Consider the following 24,373-nt stretch of genomic DNA (forward strand, 5'->3'; position numbering starts at 1 on the left):
TTTCATTCAACATTATAATTTTTAAACTACTTACCTACCTAGTTCAGTCACTTTAATCACTTGGTAATCATATTATGTAATATGAATATATACCAATGTATTTATTCAGTCTGATGTTGCTCAACATTTAGGCTGATTCCAATAATTTTGCTACTATAAACAATATAGAAGCCTTTATATACATCCCTTTGCATATATATGAGATTTTCTCTTGGGAGCATTGCTCACCAGACATTTTCTAAAACTTGGTCGGTAGTAAATAACAATCCCTTGGAGTGTATCAAAACAGAGTTAAGGTATAAAATTCACTCAGGGTCAAAGTAGGCCATCCTGTGGTTGGTTCCCTGTGTGTTTGGGGAAAGCTCTGGCTCCCAGACTCGGGCCTGTGAGTACTGTGGTGTGAGACACTTAGCAAATCCCTTAACAGGCAGTAGAGGATTTCTTCATTTAGAAATAGTACCACTCATGACTTGTCTCCTCTTTCACAGGTGACTATGAAAAAACACAGTCACAGATATAAAAATCTGCAGGAGCTAAAAAACCACACCACATCCTATTCTTAGATTATTATCAAAACTTGGAATCCACCATTCGAATAACTCTACCCATTACTGAGCAAACCGTTACGCAAAATTACATGTAAAATGTCCTTCCATGTACTATAAATTTACCAGTAGAGGAGCATCACTGCTGGGTTCTTCCCAGTCAACTCTTATGCCCACCATGATCACACTTAAGAGGGCATCACCAACTGACATAGTCCTATCTAGCCAAGTCCCAGAAGTAAGTCCCATGTGTAAGTCACGGAGTCCTAGTGCATGCCATACCCCTTGTTACATGTGTTTCATGACATAGGCAAAAAAAAAAAAAAAAAAAAAAAGGAAGAAGCAATTCTTCAGCTCTGCCCCCAGCATGGTAGTGCACGCTTATAATACCAGCATTCAGGAGGCTGAGACAGGAGGATCAGGGTTCGCAGCCAGCCTCAGCTACTTAGTGAGGCCCTTAGCAACCCAGTGAAACCCTGTTTCAAAATAAAAGATAAAATATGGGGCTGGAGGCGTAGCTCAGAGGTAGAATGCCTCTGGGTTCCATCCCCAGTACTGCAAAATAATAATAAGAAGAAGAAGAAGAAGAAGAAGAAGAATAAGAATAAGAATAATAACAACAACAACAACAACAACAACAACAACAACAATAAAGGTTAAAATCTGAACTTTATGCTTTGTGCTAGGCATGGTGGTGCACACTTGTAATCCCAGCACTTGGGAGGCTGAGACAGGGGGATTGCACAGGTTCAAAAATAGCCTCAGCTACTTAGTGAGACTCTCAGCAACTTAATGAGACCTTGTTTCCAAATAAATTATAAAATAGGGATGGGTTGTAGCCTGGAGGTAGACTGCCCTTGAGTTTCATCCCTGGTACCGGAAAAAAAAAAAAAAGAATTACGCAGATGCTGTCTGTACATTTAGCCCAGTTCTCATAAAAATCTTCCCCAATAATATTTTATATGTAAAAGAAAGCTTTTAAAATATTTTCTGCTGTTATTAGCAGTATGTGATCTCTTCCCTTGTTTATGAATAATTAAATTCTTTAAAATAAGTCTCTCCTCCCCGCTCCATGACACAGGCCTGTCACCCCAGGACTTGGGAGGCTGAGACAAGAGGACTGCAGGTTTGAGCACAGCTTTGGCAACTTAGGGTTAGGAGGCCTACTGAAGAGAAAAAAACATTACCGATTCCCATTTTTATCTCTTTTTAAACATAACCCTAGACTTTATATATATTTTTGAAAACTTGCTTTATATTTATTCATTTTAGTTGTTTTACATTTTTCTATTTTTAGTTTTAATTTTTTCAATTTTCTTGCATCAAATAATTTATAACTATTAACTACAATCTTTTCTTTAACATATCCTACCTAATACCTTACTTAAGAATAGCATCGCCAGGAATGGTGGCGCATGCTTGTAATCCCCACGCTTGGGAGGCAGAGACAGAAGGATAATGCAGGTTCGAAGCCAGCCGTGCTGGCTTAAGAGACTCTGTTTCCAAATATATATATATATATATATATATATATATATATATATATATAATAAATATAATAATATATATACATACATATATACATATATACATATATACATATATATATGTATATGTCTGGGAATATAGCCCAGTACCACCAAAATATATATATATATATATATATATATATATATATATATTTAGCATCTATTACTGATTTTTGCTGAAATTTTTTGCTGGTGGTGAAAATTACAGGCCTCCAACTTAAAAAAAATAGTTGTACTGAATATTCTAAAGCTTAGCAAAATGAATAGAGATATTTAAGTGAATGGATAAATAGAAAAAGACATTGTTAAATCAAGAGCATATGGTAAGGTATTGTAGTCTTGATGGCTCAGAAGACATTTTCAATTTGAGGAAAGTCTCTCTTACCTTCTGATTCCCTTCACTTAAATGTCCTACTTGTATTTATGAGACTCTGAGAGTACTGTCAAGCTAACTTCTCAGACTAAAGGAGTTTTGGAGTTGAAGCTCAGACAGGATCCTCTGTCTCGGACTAGTACCTGGACTTTGGTTTTGGTGTAATAGTGGGGTTTGGGGTTCAGAATAGGGCTGGCTTAGATTTCAGAAATCAACGAAGGAAGAATTGGTGTCTGAGTCCATGGATTAAGTGTGGTGGAGATGAGAGTAAGTCTGAATGTTCATGTCAGAGGAAATGGGTGGAGAGGAAGCCCTGGCGGCAAAGTGGGTGAGATGGGCCAGAGGCGGGGCTGTGAGCTCTAGCAGGACTGCAGCAGGCAGATGAGGTAGAAGATGCGGACTTTCTTAGAATGCCTCTGGCCCAGCCCCTTTGTGGGAAGGGTTCCGGTACTGCAGAAACTGTTCCTGCCGGCATTCCAGCTAAGTCATGCCCATCACTGGGCCTGCCAGTGTCAGGCCCTATGAGTGGTTTTGCCACACAGTGGCTCCTTCCTCCCTTACTTCTCCCTGTCTGCTGCCTCTGCCTCTGGAGAGGAGGCTTCCATGTAGGTAGGAACCAACAAGGCTACAGGAAGACAGTCACCCTGTAGCAGGACCATGAAGGTCACTGCTGCCTCTGCTCCTCCACACCCAGATCAGAGCCCACGCCTCCATTCAAGGACTTCAAGGATGGAACTGAAAGGAGTAAAGAATGACTGATGGTTTGGATCTGGAAACTCCCCCAAAGTCTCACGTGTTCAGAGGCAGGGCTTTTGAGACTTACTAGATGGAGAGGGGTCTGATGTCATTACTGGAGTCATTCATTGGTGACCAAATGGACTGCTGGGAGGTTAAACCTCATTAGAGGAAGAGGTCACTGGGGGCATGTCCTGAAAGGGGCTCTCTCTCTCCCTCCCTCTCTACCCCCATACCCCTCTCTCTCCTCTCTCTTTTTCCTCATCCCCCTCTCTCCCTCTCTCTTTCCTCCCTTTCTCCTCCTTCCCTCCCTCCTCTCTCCTCCCTCCTCCTTCTCCTCCTCCTCCTCCTCTCCTTTTCCCTCTTACCTCTCCCTCCCTCTCCCTCTCCCTCTCCCTCTCTCTCCCTCTCCCTCTCTCCCCGCCCCCCCTTCCTGGCTGTCCTGAGCTGATGAGCTTTGCCCCACCACACCCTTCTACCATGATTTTGCCTCCCCTCAGGCCCAGTGTGATGAGGCAGCTGACCATGAACCGAAACTGTGAGCCAAATCAACCTTTCTCTCTTATGTTCTTTGTGTCAGGCATTTTTGTCAAAGCAACAGAAAGCTAAACTAACTAACACAATAACTAATACTCCCACCCAGTACTCCCACCCAATTCTAGATACAAAAGAGAGTAATATTTACTGATGGTGGGGTGAAAAGGGGGATAAAGAAGAGAGGAAGCTGGGTATGGTGGGGCACACCTGTAATCCCAGTACTTGGGAAGCTGAGACAGAAGGATTACAGATTCAAGGCTGGAACCGGGTAATTTAGTAAGACCCTTTTTAGAAACAAAGTAGGACCGGGGGCTATAGCTCAGAGGTGGAATGAATCCCCCCTACCAAAAGAGAGGGGAGGAGAGGGGAAAGAGGAGAGGGATAAGATCCAGGCTCAAAGATGATGGTCTTCCAGATTCTAAGATAAAAGCCTCTGTGGCCATACACAGAGCCCCGGGGCTTTCTCCTTACCACTCCAGTCGGTGGTTCTAAACAGGAAGGAAAATGCTCAAAACTAAGGAGAGAACTGATGCTGTCACACAATCAGTGGTATTGAATACTTCTTCCAAATTGTTGTTTTCATTTCAGTATGCCCTTTGATATAGAATTAAAATGACTTGTATTTGACTATAACTATACAATCACAGACCTAGGACGAGAATAACAATGGCAGACCACTTAGATGTGACTCGCTTCCATGGAGAGTCAAATATGGACAGAGAAAGCCCCTGGACTCCTCTGACTACATGAGCATAGAGCTTGAGCCCTAATGTAAGTTCATATCGCTCAAACATTACAACACATCGATTTCTTTAAAAGAAAGAATTTTTAGGTGGAAATTATTATAATTACCACCTGTTTTCCATCTAAGCAGTAAAAAGTCTGTTTTTAAAGGTCACTGCCGCAGGTTGAAAAAATTAAAAAAAAAAAAACTGAAGTCACTGTTTTAATCAGCCTCAAGCAAATTACAAGGGCAGAACCAAAATCCATTAAGCAGAGTAGGAAAACAAACCCCAGCTATTTAATTCTTCTTCAAAGTAATACTTGGAGCAGACCCTTGCCATCTGAAGGTTTAACATTTGTGGTCTCAGCAAGTCCCCAGTCACCTGCAGGGGCACGGCATGCTCGTCACGTGACTGAGGCTCCTGTTTGGGCTCAGTGGATCTCCCCGCCTCCGCTCACATCCAGACAGAGGCTTTCCCTCCTCCCAGAATTCCTGCAAAATGATAAATTTCATGTCTTCAAGCCTACTTCTCTGAATTTTAATGATGAAACCGACATACCAGAGTAATATCAATGAATTCAAGTTTTCGCAAAACTGTTTTGGGGAAGAAGTTCTTTTGAAGGTCAAGGAAATGTAAGCTGATGTCAAGGAAATAACCAAACTGTGGAGGCTGGTGGCACACACCTGTAATGAGAGTACTTGGAGGCTGAGATAGGAAGCACAGTAACTTAGTGCGACCCTATTTCAAAACACAAAATATTTTAAAGGGCTAGGAGGTGGGTTGAAGGTAGAATACCCCTGAGTTTAATCCCCAGTATGGAGAAGGGGGGGGGGGAGATAATCAAATTGTTTAAAAGCATCCCTGACAGATTAAGTAACAATGTAGTCTCAAACTATTGTTAACAGAATATTAGAGCTTTTTAAAATCTCCTTGAAGAGAGTATGCCTTGGATTCGTAACTGATCTACTGTATCTAAATCAAATATATGCCATGCCACAATTGTAAATTATCAGAAAAACTTAAATTCCCATGGGGTTATATATACATTACCATCAGCCTTGGGTAGTGATATTAAATCTCAAATAGGACAATATCACTTCTCCACAGGTGCTTCCATGGGCTACATAAAGCCCTAAAGATACATCTAGACCTGTGTCTGGTAAGTATGCGGTGCGATGGAAATTGAGCACAGACTGGCTGTCCAAAAAGCTACTCCACTCAGAAGAGCCCAGTTCTCCTGGGCACAGGCCCAGGAGAGGTGAGACAGGACCTCACAATTCAAGCAGTTCCTGCACACTGCACCTTGTACTGTATCTGAACAGGCTCCTTGTGATTGCTGGGTTTGTTTTCTGGAGTACTCTGGAATGCCTATTTTATCTGCTCTTCATAACAGAGATAAACCACCTCCCCCGTCGCTCCAGCCCCAGCACCATCATCTGTCCCCTTACTGTGAGAGGGAAAGGGGGGGCATGTCCTCTTGCTCCTTTCTGTCTTACCCAGTGTTCCCTCTAACCATCTCTCCCTTTGTAAATATTCACAGCATCCTCCTGTCCTCTTTACCACCTGCCTCCTAAGCTTTCCATCTCTCTACCCCTCCTTTGTTATTACTTTTTGCTTTTCCCTGTCTCCTACCCCCAATCACTGTATTCATTCTTCTCACATTTTGATCTCAGGGTTCCTGAACTTGTCACCATTTTAAAAACCTTTACTGTCTAGTGTACTCACATTATCTACAAATATGACTCTGCCTAGTTCCTAATGATCTCTCAAAAGTCCCCAAATCTCAGTTCTACCACCCCTTTTATCTCTATCCTCCACTGAGTCTGCTCTCTAGCTTCATGGTGACTATCTGTCCCTTCAGGACTCAAAAGTCCGTAAGGCGCCACCTCCACTTTCTTCCCGCTGCCGTAGAGACCAGGAAGAGACTCCAGAACTTGACTGCCTTTCCTTTGTTGTCACAGCCACTGAAGCAGGCTCCTGCCTGGGGAAGCCCACACAGTCTTTTGGCTCCTTGTCGCTAAATCACCAGAGATGACAGATGGGGTGGCGAGAGGACATTTCTGAGAGTTAGTATCTAATAGTGCCCTGAGTGTTCTATATACATTATCCTCACAGTGGTTAACTTCCCTAACCTGGAATACTTTCTGCCTCGGTTTTCTGTGTTCTTGAGAAATTATGTCTATCTTTAGTTGATTACTCATCACACTCCTCATGATATCTATTTGAAAGGTTTAATGCTTCTCTGGAGGCCAAAGCCTACTCCCCACTACTAGAAAGTGATCTCAGACTTTCAACATGAGTTTCTCATAGTATTTCCTTTATCTCCTCAAATTCTGAGTGTTTTTATATATCTTTCCCAACTTATAAGTTTTCTAAGACCAGCCAGCCTTCCTCTTAGACCCCTGATCCAGTTCCTCTTGATTCCTCTGTTTTCTACTCTCTTCTGTCTCAGTGTCTCCCTGCACATAAGACCCTTGCCATTCACGTGTCAGTCTTCCCCATTCCTTAAGAACCTGCCTTTTCCCTGCAGCTTTCTCTAACTGCTAACCTCTCTCCCCTGGAAAAAGAACTAAAAGTGGTCAGGTACTTCCTTGCCTTTGCAGGAACAAGGCAGTGTCCTTGAGGTTATAGGTCTTATTCTTCCAGATCAGCTCTAAAAATCAAGGTTGTTCCTGTAGAGGGGCAGTGGGTAGGACTGTTTGGATCACCGAGGAACCCAAATTTGGACAGAAAGCTGGAAGCTGCAGTAATATCTATCAGTACTTGGTATTGCTTTTAATAGGATAGAAAGAAGTAGCCTTTTTGACTGGTCTTGGTCTCTTAGTTTCTGACAATTTCTATTTGATTTCAGTTTTGCAGTGTAAACCAGGGCAGAGAAGCAGCTCACTTTGGGTAGTATTATGGTTTAGGTATAGAATGTTCCCTGAAAGACCTCATTCATTGATGTTCAGAGTAGATGAGTCAAATTTCATCTGTGGTTGAATCTATTGTAGTGAATTTATTGGGTGATAACCTAGAGAGGTGGGGTGTGGTTGGAGGAAGAGGGTCACTGGTATTATGGCGTTGGGGACTGTGCTTATGTCCCTGAATCCCCTTGCTTTCTCTCTTTCTTCTGGCCTCCTTGACGTGAAAGCAGAATCTTTGTGCTATACACTCTCTCTGCCTTACGCCTCCATGCTGTGAACTCCACAGATCTGACCCAACCTAACATGGACTGAGTCCCTGAAATCTCTACAGCTGTGAGCAAATAACTCTTCCTTTCTCTACATTTTATGCTCAAATTTATTGGGGCACAGCAGTGAGAAATTTGCCTGAAACAGGTAAGCTCTAACATACCTCTTCCTTCCCCTAATGTCCCTCAACTCATTCACCACTCAGTCCTGACAATACCATTACCCAAACATTTTCTACCATTTATACTGCAGCAGACACTCTCTCCTGTCCCTGGCTCCAGCCTTGCCCTGCTCCATTCCATTCTCCAGCTGCAATTAGAATGACCTTCTGGAATACATCCCTGCTTGAAACTCTTCAGTGGCTCCCTACTGCCTACGGAACAAATCCAAGTTCCTTGGGCTCATCATGACCTGGGCTCTTCCTACTTTGTCTCTCCTTCCCACTTGTCCCACACCAAGCTCTAATGGTGCCAACTAATTATTCACAAAATCCCTCAAGCTCTCTCCAGCCTTGTTCTTTTGTCCTTTTTGCCCATTTTCCCCCTGTACCTGAAATATCCCCCTACCCATCCATCTTCTATTTTTTCCTCAGGACAGTTCAAGGATCATCTTCCCACTAGTTCCAGGGAATGTTGTCCAAACATCCCAACCCCAGGATGACTGGGTATCCTTTCCCAAGTGCTCCGTAGGGTTACCCAGGCTTTCTACATCAAGTACTTTTCATGTGAGTTGCTCTTATCTGATTCTTGTCTGCATCACACACCAGACCATTAGCTCTTTATCAGGTTGTGTATCTGATTTGTCTTTGTAGCCTCTCTGTTAAGCACAGAGCCTGACACCTACACACATATAAATGTCTAAACAAAGAATAAATGAATAAATTAAATTCTGACTAAGAAAGAGAAACTGGCTTTTTTTTTTTTTTTTTTTTTTGGTGGACCTAGGGGTGGAACCCATGGGCTTTCTACCTCCAGGCTATATTCCAGACTTATTTTATATTTTATTTGGAAACAGGGTCTCACTAAGTTGCTGAGAGCCTCATTAAGTAGCTGAGGCTGGCTTTGAACCTGTGTGATCCTCCTGTCTCAGCCTCCCAAGTGCGGGGATTACAAGCGTGTGCAACCACGCCCAGCAGAAATTGACATTTTTAACATTTGGTACCTCAGTACTGTTTATTGTCATGATCTTCTACACCAAACAAAAAGATAAATTTTCACAGGTGAAGGGCAAAAGGTAGTGTTGAAAAGAAAGAATAAACCGGGCGTGGTGGTACACACTTATAATCCCAGCATTCAGGAGGATGAGACCGGAAGATCGCGGTTCGCGGACAGCCTCAGCTACTTAGTGAGGCCCTCTGCAACTCAGTGAGACCCGGTTTCAAAAGAAAGAATAAACACAGGGCAGTGGGTATAGCTCGGAGGTCAAATGCCCCTGGGTTCCATCCCCAGACCCGCAAAAAAATAAAATAAAATAAAATAAATAAAAAGAAAGAATAAAAATTAAAGAGGCCATGTGTACCATGTATACTAACATTTGTTGAGGATTAACTCTTATGTCCAGCACTCTTCTTGGCATTTTACATATAGACTTAACACTCAAATTATCCTCACTTTATAGAAGAGACTTCAGAATAGAAAAAATAAATAATTTATCCAGCAAGTGGCTAAACTGGAGTACAAATCTGGCTTCAGTTATTCTTTGTTTTTGTTTTTTTTTTCTACCTTATCAGAAACTCACAACTTTTTTAAAAAAATTGATTTATCAACATGAAATGATAGCCGAGAGTTTTTCCTGGTGGACTTAAAAAATATTTGTGTAGCCAACTCCTTGTCTGTTACCAAGAGGAAGTCATCCTGTGGGAAGGTGGCAGGGAAAGTGTCAATTACATGATTATGTTTCCTTCCAAATTAATTCATTTTCCTACCTCCCAAGGAAGGGGCAGATGAAAGTTTTGATACCTATTTGTGAGGCTGTATTTTTTATGACTGCTTGAAGAAAAACTACTGAGTGAAACTCAAGATTACCAAGACCCCTGAGAAGCCTTTGCACCCTCTGAGGCTTTTCAGCATCAAAGGGAGTTAGCAAAGATAGAGAGAAATTAGAGGAAGGGGATGAGAGAGCATTGAGTCTCGATTTTCTAGGGGGAAAGGAGAAAAATGTTTAAAAAGAGAACATACATCTCGAGAGGCGAGTCAAGCAAACATGTAAAACCGGGTAACTCTGCAAACGAAGGCTTAGAAACCCTTCTGCAGCAGACTCAGAACAGGGAGACAAGAAGATTCTGGATTTAACAAAGAGCATATAAATGTTGGATTTGTTTTCAACTTGGTTTGTTTTATTGTATTTCATCTTCATTTGGGGCGGTTATGCTGTGTGAGTGTGTGTGTGTGTGTGTGTGTGTGTGTGTGTGTGTGTGTGTGTGTAGAAACAAAAGCAAAGGAAGAGAGGGGATTTCTACTTCATGGGGCTTTAACACAAGTTCCTACCGCTTCAAAATGTCAGAAGAATTTCTCTGCCCATTGGCAAGCTGTAGAAACAGAATTGGCAGTGAAAAAAAGGGTAGAGTAGGAAAATTTTTGTTTTGAGCTATCCAAAATGAAACCTGCTGGTAGGTAGAGAAAAATCAGCAAAATATAGTCACCTTGAAACTACACCTCCAGGTCCTTTGAGTTCTGATGGCAATGTTTGGGTTTTTGATTTGTAAATAATTTTCTGCAGAATATATGAATATTTCTAGAACTTGTGACTTGTGATATTTTATTTTCTTCACCTGCAGTACTTTGAGGTTTCTTTTAATAAAAATGGACTGGTGCTTATCTGCATCCTGGCTGGTCTTATAAAGCCAAGTAATTGCTGAGCAGAGGAAGTAGGTTTATTTGCATTTTATTTTTTTTTTCTTAAAGAGAAATCCTGCCACCCTCTGGAGAGAAACCAAAGATCTATTTCTAAGAGTCTCACCACAGCACACTGTTTTAGGTACTTGCCCCAGAAAATAAATGATCATTTTTAATTCTATTATACAAAAAACTGGTAGGGGTAGATAAGAATCATAGTTGCTTTAGATAGCATAATCAGTATCTGAAAAAATCATTTAAAAGTACGAAAATGACTCAAGAATTTTTAACTGAGGAGGAAACAGTCTCAGAACACATAAAGACAAAGCTTCTAGTATTTAACATGTAATCTTTCCAATGTCAATTTAAGTTTACATTTTTGTTCCCCAGTCTGTAACAGCCAAGTAAAGGTTTTTCACACAATTTCAGCCATGGCCACTTTTGCAGGATTATTTTTATTGTTTTTTTAAAATCCTCATATATATTAAATACAAATGCATTCATGTGTCTATTGTTTTATAACTAGAGCTAACTGATCATGAGGGCAATGAGATTTCAGCTATATAAAAGAAATGAGCTGCAAGAGCCACATAGGCTCCGTATCTGAAGCCTTCCTGCTCATCCACCAGGCACAGAGCACTTTATGTCATATAAATGAAACCTTCAAAAATGCTGGTTAAATCAAGACACCTGTTGTGCCATTTTTATAAATAACCAGAGGGGAGGATGCAGAAAGACACAGAGTATCGTACCTGGTTTTAGCCACGGGATTTAGATGCTTCTGGTCTTGGAGCACCTTGGCCAGCTGTTTTTGAAGAAACAAAACCTTTCCGTGAGCTCCTTTAATAAATGGATGGTCGAGGAGATGTGTTACGGAAGGCCGCCTTTCAAAATCCTTAATAAGACACCTGTTTAAAAAAAATCAACAAAGAATTCAAAGTACAATCTTAGACATTCTATTCCCTGTGAATATGGGAGGCAGGAGACAAGAAGGCTCATTTATAAAACCCAATCGTTAGCTTTACACAGCTCTTTCTTTATTAGCATGTACTAGAAAGTAGAAAAACATACCATCCTATTAGTTGAATTAATTAATTTAGTTAATTTCTAGAACACTAGAAATATATTTTAGTTTGTTTTAAGAAAATATTGAAAATACGATCAAGTTGTTTCATCAATTTAAAGTTTTATTCAAAACACTGAAAAAGTAAACTGGTCAATTTCTGCCTGATTTTTTATTATAGAAAAGTATTTTCAGTGGACTTAGTCAAGTTGACTAATCTATATGTTTTATTTTAGAAACCTTTAGAATTAAATATTATTCCCACAATCAAATCTCAAAACATTCATTACTTTGTGGTGGGGAAAATATATTTAGAAGCTTGTGAGACAAGAAACAAATCTTAAAGAAATAAAGTCTAGCAGCATGATTGCTATTTTTTTCTAAAGAAAGAGAAAAACCTCAAAACAGGAAGTGAATTAGATGGAATTATGCAAACAAGGAACAAAAGTCCATTTAAAATGGTAAAAATCAGATTGCCCTTAAACTCCACTGCGCTTGATTGGTTAAAACTGCATGGGTACAGCCACTTTCTGTTTCACATTTGATGCCCTTTTCAAAATCAACAATGATTTGGTACATTTTTCTATGTGCTCTGTGTTACTGCGGATGGTTTTGACACAAGGAAATTTCTAGCAAATGGAATCCAATAACAACCTCTCCAATTACCATCCCCTTGATATTCTGTGTAGCTGCCTTGGGTGAGCAGAAGAAATTTCAACATCTGCCCTATTAAGTTATCAGACTTGAGCTCACACTGGAGGCTCAGGATGAATACTGGATGCCATTCTGCCCTCTCTATAAAATAAACAGTTTTAGTTTAGTTTACCCAACAGTGGCACACCAGCAACATCTAAAAAAAAAAAAAAAAAAAAAAAAAAAAAAAAAAAAACCCAGCATGTATTTTAAATAATTAAGTGCACTGACAAATGGTAAAAAAAAAAAAAAAAAAAATCAGCAGATCATTTAAGCAGAGTTCTTAAAAACAACCCCCAACCATTAGCTTTACAAAAAGATCTCTAATTTTTGCAGTGTTCGTTTCCTAACAGTTTCAACCTCCCTCACCTTCTGGTCCTGCAGGATATTCTGTAGTTTTTCTGGTCAGTCTGTTGGAGGATTGATTCGGGGCTTCCCTGAATCTTGGCACTGGAGCTCGCAGCTGGAAAAACCAGCAGCACCTGGCTAAGCCCCATTCTGCTGCCCACAGGACTATAAATACCACCTCCACCTTGCCATGAGGGGAATCAATCATTTGACTATAGGTTCAGGATCTTTTTGTGTAACCTATTTTTCCAATCAACAATACAAAACCAGTGCTCAACCTTGGAAAAAGACTGTTTGTCTTTACATCAGTCTTTCCTGGATACCATGTATATTCATCTGTCTGTGTGCTGGTCAAAGGAAAATAAATGTGAATCACTGTGCTTCCTGAGAAAAGAAGGGATCTGAGAGCTGGCTAGATGGCCGGTGATGCAGGCCATGACCCGGTCCTCCTGGCTTGAGGTATACCGAGTGAAAACTCTAAAATAAAAAGTCACCTGTTTCCCGGAGCTACACAACACCCCCTGGAGCCTCAGAGGGAGCAGATGGTATGGAGTCCAGGATTTGCTGGATTGTCAGCAAAGACTGCCCAGAGACAGTGGGCAGGTCACACTGTGCATCTGGACCAAAGTGCTTCCCCAAGCACAGGGACAGAGAGCCCCTGCTCCTACATGGCAGCTGCCACTCACACTTTGGTTTCCGCTTCCTGGCCACATGCATTAGCTCTGAGGCTCCATCTGACTTCCAGGAGGTGCCAAGGAATAAAGACCACAGGACTGGGCGGTGCACCCTGCCTAGTGACTAGTGCCAATGCCTCGCGCGAATGAGCTCAGAGGGCCCAGCAGAGAGGGAGACTGAAGAACAATTTTTAAAAATTTGTAACATGTGAAGGGGCAATGGGCCAGAACTGCCTCCTTTTCCCTGCAGGGACAGGTGCCCTGGGAAGCATTCCAGGCGAGGCCTGAGGACAGGGTTCTGAGCACATCAGTAAGTAAAACTCAAATAAGATTGAAAGAGATCAAAGCCAGACACAGTGATGCACACCCGTAATTGCAGTACTTGGGAGGCTGAGGGTCGCAGGTCTGAGGACAGCCTCAGCAAGTAGTGAGACTCATCAATCTAGTGAGAACCTGTTTCAAAATAAAAATAAAATAGGACTGAGAGGATAGCTCCAAGGTATAATGCTCCTGGGCTCAATACCAAGTAGCACAAAAAAGAAGGAAGGAAGGAAGGAAGGAAGGAAGGAAGGAAGGAAGGAAGGAAGGAAGGAAGGAAGGAAGGAAGGAAGGTTGGAACCCTATACTTTATTCCACCATACAAAACCAGGGGTGCATGTGAAGGTAGTATCTCTTGTTTCACACTTTTAGCATCCACTGGAGAAGCCAGGCTTTCAACCTAAGATCATTTGGGATGTTGGAGGGGTGTCTATCTAGATCCCAGAGAGTAAAAGAGATACATGAATAGCAAAGTGAGACAATCAGACATGGAAGAAACTAAAGAGTGAATCTGTTGTCTCATGAAGATCCCTGAATCGCAGCTGGTGGGCAATGATGTGGAAGCAAGGATCGAAGGGATTCGTTAGTTGTTTCAGTAAGACTGAAGTGGGTTGAATGTCACACCATGGAATCAGCCAAACTGAAGCCCGGTGTGTACGGGCAGAATGCTAAGCAGCGTGTGACAGCAGCCGCACTGGAAGGTTTTAGGGAAGGGCAAGAAGACCTTGAGAGTGCGGACTTCTTCTAAATCATTCCTGTGTACTTTTTTCTTATGGGAGCCAAGAGTCAATCTGAAATACAATTATGGTACTGATAAATAGAGGAAAGTTATTCCTAAGGAGCAGATACAGCTGAAAGTCATGCTAGATGATAGTGTCATATTTTTTTTACTCAGCAAACGTTTATGAAACAGCATCAGAATTAACTCAAATAAATTAATCCATAAAAATATGACTCTTTTCTTCAAGGATCTATAATGCAATTGGAAAGATGGAAGGACCAAAGAAACACAGGAAACAGCAAAAGCCAACATTTGCTTATGTATTTAGGACAAGAACAAGTTAACACAAGACCGCAGAGTTTTGAAGTCACAGGGACCAAGATTTTCTGTTCTAACTCCCTGTTAAAGGTGAGGACACTGGGGTCAAGTCCTGATGAGAGGAGGCCGGCATCCCAGCAAGCTGTGCTGGCTCTGTTGTGAAGAATGGCGTGGCCACAGCCTGCAAAGCAGTGCTGGGGGCAGGGCGTTGGAGGCAGCTCTAGTCGAAGCACTTCCTGGGGCTGGTGAGGATGGAGCCAGGTCTTGGAGGAGCTAAAGTGAGCTAGACTAGACTGGTGGCAAAGATACAGAGGCATTTCAGAGTTTGGGAACCTCATGGAGCGGGGTAGGAAACAAAGCTAGGCACTGTGCGGCCAGCTCCTCAAGCCATGGCACATCTGCTTCGCCGCCCAAGCTGCTGCTTCTGGACATCTAAGAGCAAGCATTGGCTTTAATTTGTTTCCCCACTTGAACTAGGATATGATCGTTGTTGCTTAAGACCTTGCAGCTTAGGTGTGGTGGAGCATGCCTGTAATCTCAGCACTTGGGAGACTGAGACAGAAGGATCACAGGTTCAAGGTCAGTCTCAGCAACTTAGCAAGACTCAGCAATTTAGGGAGACCCTGTTTTAAAATAAAAAACAAAAGGGCTGAGGACGTAACTCAGAGGTAGAATACTCCTAGGTTAAATCCCTAGGAAAAAAGGGAGGGAGGGAGGGAGGGAGGAAGGAAGGAAGGAAGGAAGAAAGGAAGGAAATTTGATGCCCCAAACTCTTTTTACTCTTTAAGGTTTGTCAGTTCATCATTTCCATCTTACTCTCCTTCTAGGTGGGGATTTTGTCAATGGAGAGGGAACTGACCACCAGGATCATTAGTTAGATAGAACTCCTGACAACCTCCAAGTGCTCCTCCCTCTCCTCCCTCTCCTCCTCCTCCTCCTTCTCCTTTTTCTTCTTCTTCCTCTTCCTCTCCTCCTTTTCCACCTCCACCTCTTCCTCCTTTTTCTTATTCTTTTTTTGTACTGGGAATTTAACTCCGTGGCATTTTACCTCCAGAATATACTCCAGCCATTTTTATTTTTTTTATTTTGAAATAGGTTTTTGCTAAGTTGCTGAAGCTGGCCTCAAACCTGGGATTCTTCTGCTTCAGCCTCCCATGTATTGGAATACAGATGTGTGCTACTGTGTCAGGTTTCCGTGTACTTTTTTTTTTTTTTTTTTTTTTTTTTTGGTGGTACTGGGGTTCCTGGAAGCCCTTCTACCTCCGGGCTACACTCCCAGACCTATTTTTTATTTGGAAACAGGGTCTCCTAAGCCAGAGCGTGCAGCTGGCTTCGAACCTGTGCCATCCTCCTGTCTCTGCCTCCCAAGCGCAGAGATTATAAGCGTGTGCCACCACGCCCGGCCCATGTACTTTTTTAAAGCAAGATAGAAACTTCTCACCTTATCTGAAGAAGAAACATGTAAAACTAAGAAAGATGAATACTCCTTCATTTCAGGATTACTTATTCATCCATGAACTGAAAATTCCAGATGCAGACTATCTTTCCCCAGCCAGGAATTGAGCAAGTTTTATAAAATGATATAAAATATTGATTTCTGTCATGGGAAATGTGGGCCTGCCAATGTGAGGTGAGTTGGGTGAGGAACTTAATACATGAGGCATTGTATCAAGAAAGAGAAAGAAACTACTTTCCTGGGAAAGAAGTTTGAAAAACATTGGTGATCCTCTAAACCAAGTTTCATAATGTACATGAGCATATTAAAGGGTCTTATAATTACTGGGGTTAAGAAAACCTCTTAATTTTGAGTCCATGTTTTTATTTTTTATATTTATTTATTTATTTATTTATTTATTTATTTTGGTGGTATTGGGGTTCCTGGAAGCCCTTCTATCTCCGGGCTACACTCCCAGACCTTTTTGACATTTTTATTTGGAAACAGGGTCTCCTAAGCCAGCGCGCGCGGCTGGCTTCGAACCTGCGCGATCCTCCTGTCTCTGCCTCCCAAGCATGGGGATTATAAGTGTGCGCCACCACGCCCAGCTGAGTCCATGTTTTTAAACTTATTTGGCCACAGACTTTTTGTGTGTTTGTTGTAATCAATGGACCCCACAAATGATACCCTTGAAAGCTCTATTGTAGGAATTAGTACTGTTCTTCTGGAATGGGACAGAATTGAGTCTTTAGGGTAGACTGAGACAAGACTTACAGGTCCCCTAATTATGGCCACATCTGAGACGCCTGTGGGCTACTGTTTCTACAAAGGATGTCTCCTACAGGGGAAGCATGTCCCCAACTCAGTTCTTCCCACAATATTCCACTCTCTAAAAAAGAAAGTAAACACAGGCAAGCTTTATAGAAACTACCCCCTCTATTATAAGTGAATCTTTCATGCTTTGATTTTTTTAATCTCTCTCTCTCTCTCTCTCTCTCTCTCTCTCTCTCTCTCTCTCTCTTAATTTGGGGTTATATGGGTTTCTCTGTGCTAAGGGACAAAATGAAACAACAAAATAAAAAACTTACTTATGCCATCAGACGTATATGAGACCTGGATTTACAAAGCCATGGTAGATGATTTGCATAAGATAGAAAAATTCACCAGAAGAAAAAAGGAGCCAGCTTCAGCTTTGAAGGAAAGCACTCCAATACCTAATTTGAAATTCTAGGCTTTCCATCATGCTTTCTTGGCCGAAGATTAATTCTCAGAATTCATTAGTGTCATCACGTTAAACACAGATTGTTGTAACCATTCGCAGCCTCTCCCAGCCTGACTTATGCCACAAACAGGCCAAAAGGAATCATCTTTTTTGCAAGAGGCAAGGTCAGGGACCTGAGCATTCCCTGCTCCCAGACCACAATGCTCTCAAGACTCGGCAGGGCTGTGGCTGTGTATTGCCACTTCATAACCCAAAAACTAGATGCCTGCAAGGGGGAGCTATTTATCTAAAGTCACAGACCAATGTTAACCCACAAATAAATGTGCTTGATATAGAGAGCTGAAAAAGCAAAAACTAAAAATACTGGTGAACTTGGGGAGAAAGACATGAGGGGGAACAAACTGACCCCGCACACTGGGGCAAGACTAGGCAAAATTTGGGGATAGGTCTCCTCTCATCTCTTTATCAGTATGCTGCCTTTCACACCTTCTGACACTTTCTTACAGGCTTGGTACTTATGTCTTCTGGTAGGTACTGAATATCTTAATGTTTTTTATCTGAGCAAACATTTCTGTGCCTCATGATTCCCTGAGCTGCCCGGGGGTTCCTCTCACCCTCAAGCAGCAGCCTGACAGGCAGAGGGCTCCACATCAAGAGGAGAAAATCCTCCGGAGGATACACTAATTATAGGCACACCGTGCTCCATCTTGGGAGAAAATTTCCATTCTGGAAGACAAGACTATGACAAACACAGGCATTTTCCCAGAATGACTAATGCCCTTAAAAGAAAAAGAAAGAAAAAGGCAGGCTGACAAAGTTACTTTAGTAAACCACTGCCTCTCTGGTAAAATATTCTAATTACGGTATTTAGTGGTGGATATTAGTGTCTCACTGGTGAGAACTGAAATCACAGGTTGACTTCACTCCTGGGGTGGGGAGGTAGAGAAGTGGGGTCCTTGCCTGAAACAGGTAAATGAAATGCCGGGCACATACTCGGTGAGGCAGGCAGTAGTTATCAGAGAGGAACCTTCACTATTTGCTAAAAGAAAAAATAAAAAGCCCTAAGAAGGTAGGAGGGAAGGTTTTAGAACAGGAAGCTCAGTCTCCCTTTGAAGTGGTAATGGAGCAGTGTGTGTGTGTGTGTGTGTGTTATGTGACAGAGAGAGAGAGAGAGAGAGAGAGAGAGAGAGAGAGAGAGAGAATGAATATGAGAATTGTGTAAAGAAGGTTGGAAGATGGAAGTTTCTTCCTCTTTCCAAGATGGCAGAGGGGGCAGAGACCCTGGAGTAGGGGTGGGAAAGAATCAAATCAGCCCTACCTTTAGGCAAAGCTGTCAGCGCCCAGGGTCCAGAGGGAGATCAGAAATGAGCCAGGTAAGGGAATGGAAAGGGGGAAAAAAACATTTTCTCAAGCAGAACTGGAAGATAGAAAAACTTTTCTCACCCACAGAAGACTCAGAGAAGGTGAGGAGAGGAAAATGCTCAGGGTGGTTGGAAGCCGAGGATGCAGTCCGTGAGTGAGCAAGGGCATGCACTCCAGCAGCCCTGGAGAGAGGCCCAGCTGAGGCGGAGAGAACAGGGTGGCCCTGCACAGAGCCCCAGAGCCGGTGTGGGGTGAAGCCCACATCGCAGGCACCTCTGGGTCTTATGCAACATCTCTGCTCCCGTGGGCAGTGTAAAGTAATTAGAAAAGCCCGGATCAACTGCTCGTGTTCTTGGATCCTCAAAGAAGCTATGAGAACAGGAGTTCCAGGTCCCCAAGCACTGTTGGCTTGTCTAGGCCAGGGCCACAGATGAGAGACACGGGAGGGAAAGTAGGCCACGGACAACGGGCAGGATCAGTCTGAGGGGGGGGAGAAGGAGGGGGTTTTGTAGGAATGTTTATCAAAAGATGAAGAGTCTACCTGAAACAGGCTACTGAGCAGCAGGTCAAGATGGAGCAGAGGTTTGGGGTAAACAGAAGTATGTCCAGGGAGAGCGGGGGAAGGCACTGACTGGAGGGCGCTGCTCTAGGGTTGCTGTGGGCACAGCCCCTTCTGTCTAAGCTGTGTTTTCCCAGTGTCCTGTGGCCTTTGCAGAAAGCTGGGAACAGGCTTGCCTCTGTCCTAGCACTCTGGCAGTCTTTGAGGTGGTCAGCAGCAGCCCAGCCACCAGCTTCTCACACCTCCCCGTTTTCTTTGCTTCCTTCTTCCTTAGTTGGGCTATTGTGCAAAGCACTTTACAGTTAAACATATAACTAACTCCAGCCACGTGGCACAGTCAAAGCACCAGAAAGCAGGAGCCATTACTTCGTCATAGCCCAGCAACTGTACACAGAGTTCGTCTGCTCAGGGTGGGGAAGGCATGGTCCCCGAAGCTCTGGAGCCTGTGATCGCTCCTTATCCCTGGTGGGAGAGTGGCAGCTTCCCAGGAGCTGCTCTTCACTGCAGCTGGATTGCAGCTGAGAATCCTGCAACACTCAGCCCTGGCCCCTGGGCTTGCACAGGGGCTGAGCCTGGTCATGGCCAGCCCTGGACTCAGCCAGCAAGCCTTGACTTCCCATAGAGGTTTTTGCTTCTGGTGGAAATTAAAGAAATATTTGCTTGAAGCAGCCCAGGAAGATGTGAAATACCAAATGGCGAGATGATGGCAGAATACAGATGCCAATGGTTATGGGGTGTATGAGTTGGGGCAAGGTTTCTGGAAGTTGGCAAATCTATTTCATAAAGATGGTTTTGTTTGGTAGATACATCACCCTTAAGATAGTTTGTTGATAGCTGGGCATGGTAGTACATGCTTGTAATCCCAGTATTTGGGAGGCTGAGACAGGAGGTGAGAGCCTCCGCAATTTTGTGAGCCCCTGTTTCAAAATAAAGAATAAAAAATAGGGCTGGGGGTGGAGCTTAGAGGTAGAATGCCCTGGGCTCAACCCCTAGTACTGCCAAAAAGAAAAAGATAGTTTGGTGATGTATTTAATATACTCAATCGCCAAAGCATAAGTGATGTAATCATTCATCTAAAAAAAGTTTTTGAGCAGGGCGTGGTGGTGCACGCTTGTAATCCCTGCACTTGGAAGGCTGAGACAGGAGGATCGCACAGGTTCGAAGCCAGCTTCAGCTACTTAGTGAGGCTCTCAGCAACTTAGTGAGACCCTGTTCCCAAATAAAATATATAAAAAAATAGGTCTGGGATGGGTCTACCTCTATAGCCTGGAGATAGAATGACAATATATTAGGTTGAAGAGCCAAATACTGGGGACAAATCTGATGTTACTCCTTAGAGATATATAATGATGTGTAAGTTTTACATTCATTGAGTCTCAGGTTATGTTTTGGTTTAGTTTGGGTTTAAGGACTGAATCCAGGGCATTCGACCTCCAAGTCACACCCCCAGCCCTATTTTACTTTTTTTGTGTGTGGTACTAGGGGTTAAACCCAGAGGTATTTTACCTCTAAGCCACACTCTCAGCCCTTTTTATTTTTTATTTTTTTTTATTTTTTTTTATTGGCGCACTGTATTCATACATCATAGTGGTATACAAACTTTTGTAGACATACATGCACACATCGCCCAGTCAGCCCCCACCCGATCCCCACCCCATTTTCTCCCCATCCCTCCCTCCCATGCTTGGCTTAGTGGTTGACATCTAGTATTATAGCAATTTATCCAAACTTAAAAATGATAATCTCACATAACAGTTTCATTTGTCTGATACCAAGCTTTTGATGACTTAAAGATAACATTTCAATATTTCTTTTTACTTTCTTTCTTACCAGAGAATATTTTTTTCTAATTTTTTGTGAAACTATCATATATTTATATATTTATTTTTCAGAAAAAAAATCTATCCTAATATGGAATATGGACTCTAGATACCCACAACGATCTTGAAAAAGAACAAAGCTAGAAGATATATATTTTCTGATTTCAAACCATATAAAGCTACAATAATTGAAACAGTGTAGTACTGTTCTAAAGGCAGATATATAAACCATTGGAGTTAAATACAAGCCTAGAGCTAAACTCTTCCCTATATTGTCAAGTTATTTTTGACAAGGTTTCCATGAACATTTGGTGGTGGAAATAATAATCTTTTAACTAAATATTGTTGAAAAATAATAATTACATGGAAAAGAATAAAATTGGACCCTTACCTAATCCCATATACAAATATTAACTCAAAATAGATAAAAGACCTAAATATAAATCTTAAGACTATAAACTTTTAGGAGAAAATCTAGGTCATAAAACCTCACAACATTGAAATTGGCAGTGATTTCTTGGATATGATTTCAATGGCACAGGCAACAGAAGAGTATACATACTCCCTAAAAAATAAAAAAATATATATATATTGTATATCCAAAGACAATGTAAACAGATTTAAAAGTTACTAATAGAATGGGATAAAATATTTCCAAATGCTATATCTGAAGGTATATTAATATTCCAACTAGAAATCCTAAAAATTAACAATAAAGGCCAACAATACAATTTAGAGATAGGTAAAAGACTAACATAAATAATGAATCTCCATGGATAACCAATCTTAGTTGTCTGTTGGATGGAAAATCTTATTTCTCTGGTTCTGGTATGTGTTACCTATTTCTTATTTGTAGTTAATCTCTTTGAGTATTTTCTCTAGTGCTGGTTTTGAAGACATAAATTCCTTCAGTTTCTGTTTGTCATGGAAGCTTCTTATTTCTCCATCTAATTTGATAGAAAGTTTTGCTGGGTAGAAATTTTTTGGCTGGAAGTTGTTTTCTTTCAGAGTTTGGAATATGTTACTCCAAGCCCTTCTGGCTCTCATGACTTGGTTTGGGAAGTCTGGAGTGATTCTAATTGGTTTGCCTCTGAATGTCACTTGGCCCTTTGTTTTTGTTGCCTTTAAGATTCTCTCCTTGGCTTCCACATTGGTCATTTTGACAATTATGTGGCGTGGGGATCCTCTTCTCCGATCCTGTCTAAAGGGAGTTCTATAGGTTTCCTGGACCTGTGTATCGACCTCTTGTTCTATGTTTGGAAAATTTTCTGCTATTACTTCCTTGAAGAGATTGTTGATCCCTTTGGTTTCACTTTCTTTTCCCTCCTCTATTCCAATTATTCTTAGGTTAGCTCTCTTAAAATGGGCCCATATTTCTTCAATATCAGATTCCTGCTGTCGGGTATTTTTTTCTAGATTAGAAACTATGCGTTCATTTTTGGAATGATCATCTTCTAAGAGCGAGATTCTGTTCTCCATATGGTCTAATCAGTTGTTTGTGCTTTGAATTGAGGCCTTTACTTCATTAATTGCATCCTTTATCTCTTTTTGGCTCTCTCTGAGTTCTTTTCGAAGCACCTCTATTATTTCTACAGTTATTTTCCTGATTTGATCTTCTAGAAATCTCTGATTTTCTGTTTTATCGGGTTCTGATGTAGTGGGGTTGTGGGCATTCATTGCTCTAGTATTATTCCTCTTTCCCATGATTTCGGAAGTTTGTGCCTTCTCTGGGTTCTTCCCTTGGGTCACTATGACTTCACTTAAGGTGTTCTGGATCTTGAGTCAGTAGTATCTCAGACCCCACTACTCCTTTACTGGGTTATATCACAGAGTCTCCGACCCAGGGAGTCGATAGAGGCTGCTTTAGACTGTGGGGGGTGCCAGGTTGCGCGTTCTCCTATGGTGTGATATCTCTGCCACCGCCACTCCCCCACTGGGTCAAGTCCCAGGGAGTACAGTACTGGGATTTCTCCTCTGTGGCCCGCAATTTGACTCACTGTTCTTGAGTACGCAGATGTAGCTGTACTGGATTCAGTGAATTCTCTGCCGCTGCCGCCGGTGGCAATATGGCGCCGCTGCCACACCCTCGGCCATAAGGCTGGCATATTTCTTCTTGGTTTTGAGTTCCACTCTGAATCCCGGCAGCATGTGCTGAGCTCAGCCACTGGGAGCTTTAGATGTTCCTTCGCCGAGAAATCCCGCCTGGCTGTTCCACAGCGGCTCACCTCGGCTTGCTGTAGCCGTCCGGTGAAAGGTGAAAGGACGCGCTACTGCCGCGTCCTCGGGCATGAGGCCAGTGTATCTCCTCTGTGGCTCTGAGCTCTGTTCTCACTCCGCTTTTTCTCTGGAGCCTGGTGATTTTTTTGTTTCTCTGGTGATAGTGTTTTCTGGCTATGAAAGGCGCTGATTTTGTGGTAATGGAGATTGGTTGTTAGCGGGGCTCTTAAGCCCCGCTTTTCTCGGTCGCCATCTTCCCGGAAGTCTCCCATTTTATCTTTTATTTGGAAACAGTGTCTCACTAAGTTGCTGAGGCTGTCCTCAAATCTGAAATCCTCCTGTCTCAGCCTCCCAAGTACTAGGGTTACATAACATGTGTGTATATGAAACAGTCATAAAGGATATTCTGGGTAGTCAATAAGATAATTTACATATAGTACTTGGAACATAGTGACCACATGATAAATGCCAGCTCTACCTGCAGCCAGTGCACCAGATGCTGGGGACACAGTAAATTCACTGGAGGAAGACAGCTACGGCATACCCAGTTTGTTAGATGAGTGCCACACAAGTGTCTTAGTACAACTTGTGCTGCTATAACAGAAAAACTGAAACTGAGTAATCTGTTCTGAAAATGAACAGAAATTTATTTTCTCCCAGATCCAGAGCCTGTGAAGTCCAAGTCAGGGCACCAGCAGGTTCTGTTGTTATGGTGAGGACTGCTCCCTACTTCTGAGGGGGTTTTTCCTGAAGGGAAAAAGGCTGTGTCCTCATATGGCAGAAGGCAGAGGGACAAAAGAGATGAACTCACTCCATTGAGTCCCATTATAGAAGTACCTACTCCCATTCACAAAAGAGAGAGGACCCCTGGTCATGTTGGTGCAAGCCAGTAATCCTAGCACATGGGAGGCTGAGACAGGAGGATCACAATTTTGAGGCCAGCTGTAGCAACTTAGCAAGACTCAGCAATTTAGTGAGATTTTGTTTCAAAATAAAACATAAAATAGATCTGGAGGTGTAGCTTGGAGGTAGAATACCCCTGGGTTTGACCCCCAGTACGAGAGAGAGAGAGAGAGAGAGAGAGAGAGAGAGAGAGAGAGAGTAGGAGAGGAGAGGAGAGGAGAAAAGAGAAGAGAAGAGAAGAGAAGAGAAGAGAAGAGAAGAGAAGAGAA

General features: G+C 42.3%; 1 protein-coding gene across 1 annotated transcript in view; it reads right to left on the minus strand.

Moving 5' to 3' along the window:
• The window catches only part of MYO3B (myosin IIIB), a gene marked incomplete at both ends in the record, with an annotated part of 191,426 nt that overhangs the window by 35,030 nt on the left and 132,023 nt on the right, over window positions 1–24,373 (minus strand). Inside the window, 6 exons of the mRNA XM_080689381.1 lie at window positions 11,204–11,359; window positions 11,523–11,526; window positions 12,181–12,309; window positions 12,577–12,739; window positions 14,206–14,338; window positions 19,341–19,443. Coding sequence (XP_080545507.1) covers window positions 11,204–11,359; window positions 11,523–11,526; window positions 12,181–12,309; window positions 12,577–12,739; window positions 14,206–14,338; window positions 19,341–19,443 — 688 coding nt within the window. The remainder of the gene's footprint in view (window positions 1–11,203; window positions 11,360–11,522; window positions 11,527–12,180; window positions 12,310–12,576; window positions 12,740–14,205; window positions 14,339–19,340; window positions 19,444–24,373) is intronic.

This window comes from Muscardinus avellanarius, assembly GCF_963383645.1.
Source record: "Muscardinus avellanarius genome assembly, chromosome: 2".
In the NCBI taxonomy this organism is placed as follows: Eukaryota; Metazoa; Chordata; class Mammalia; order Rodentia; family Gliridae; genus Muscardinus; species Muscardinus avellanarius.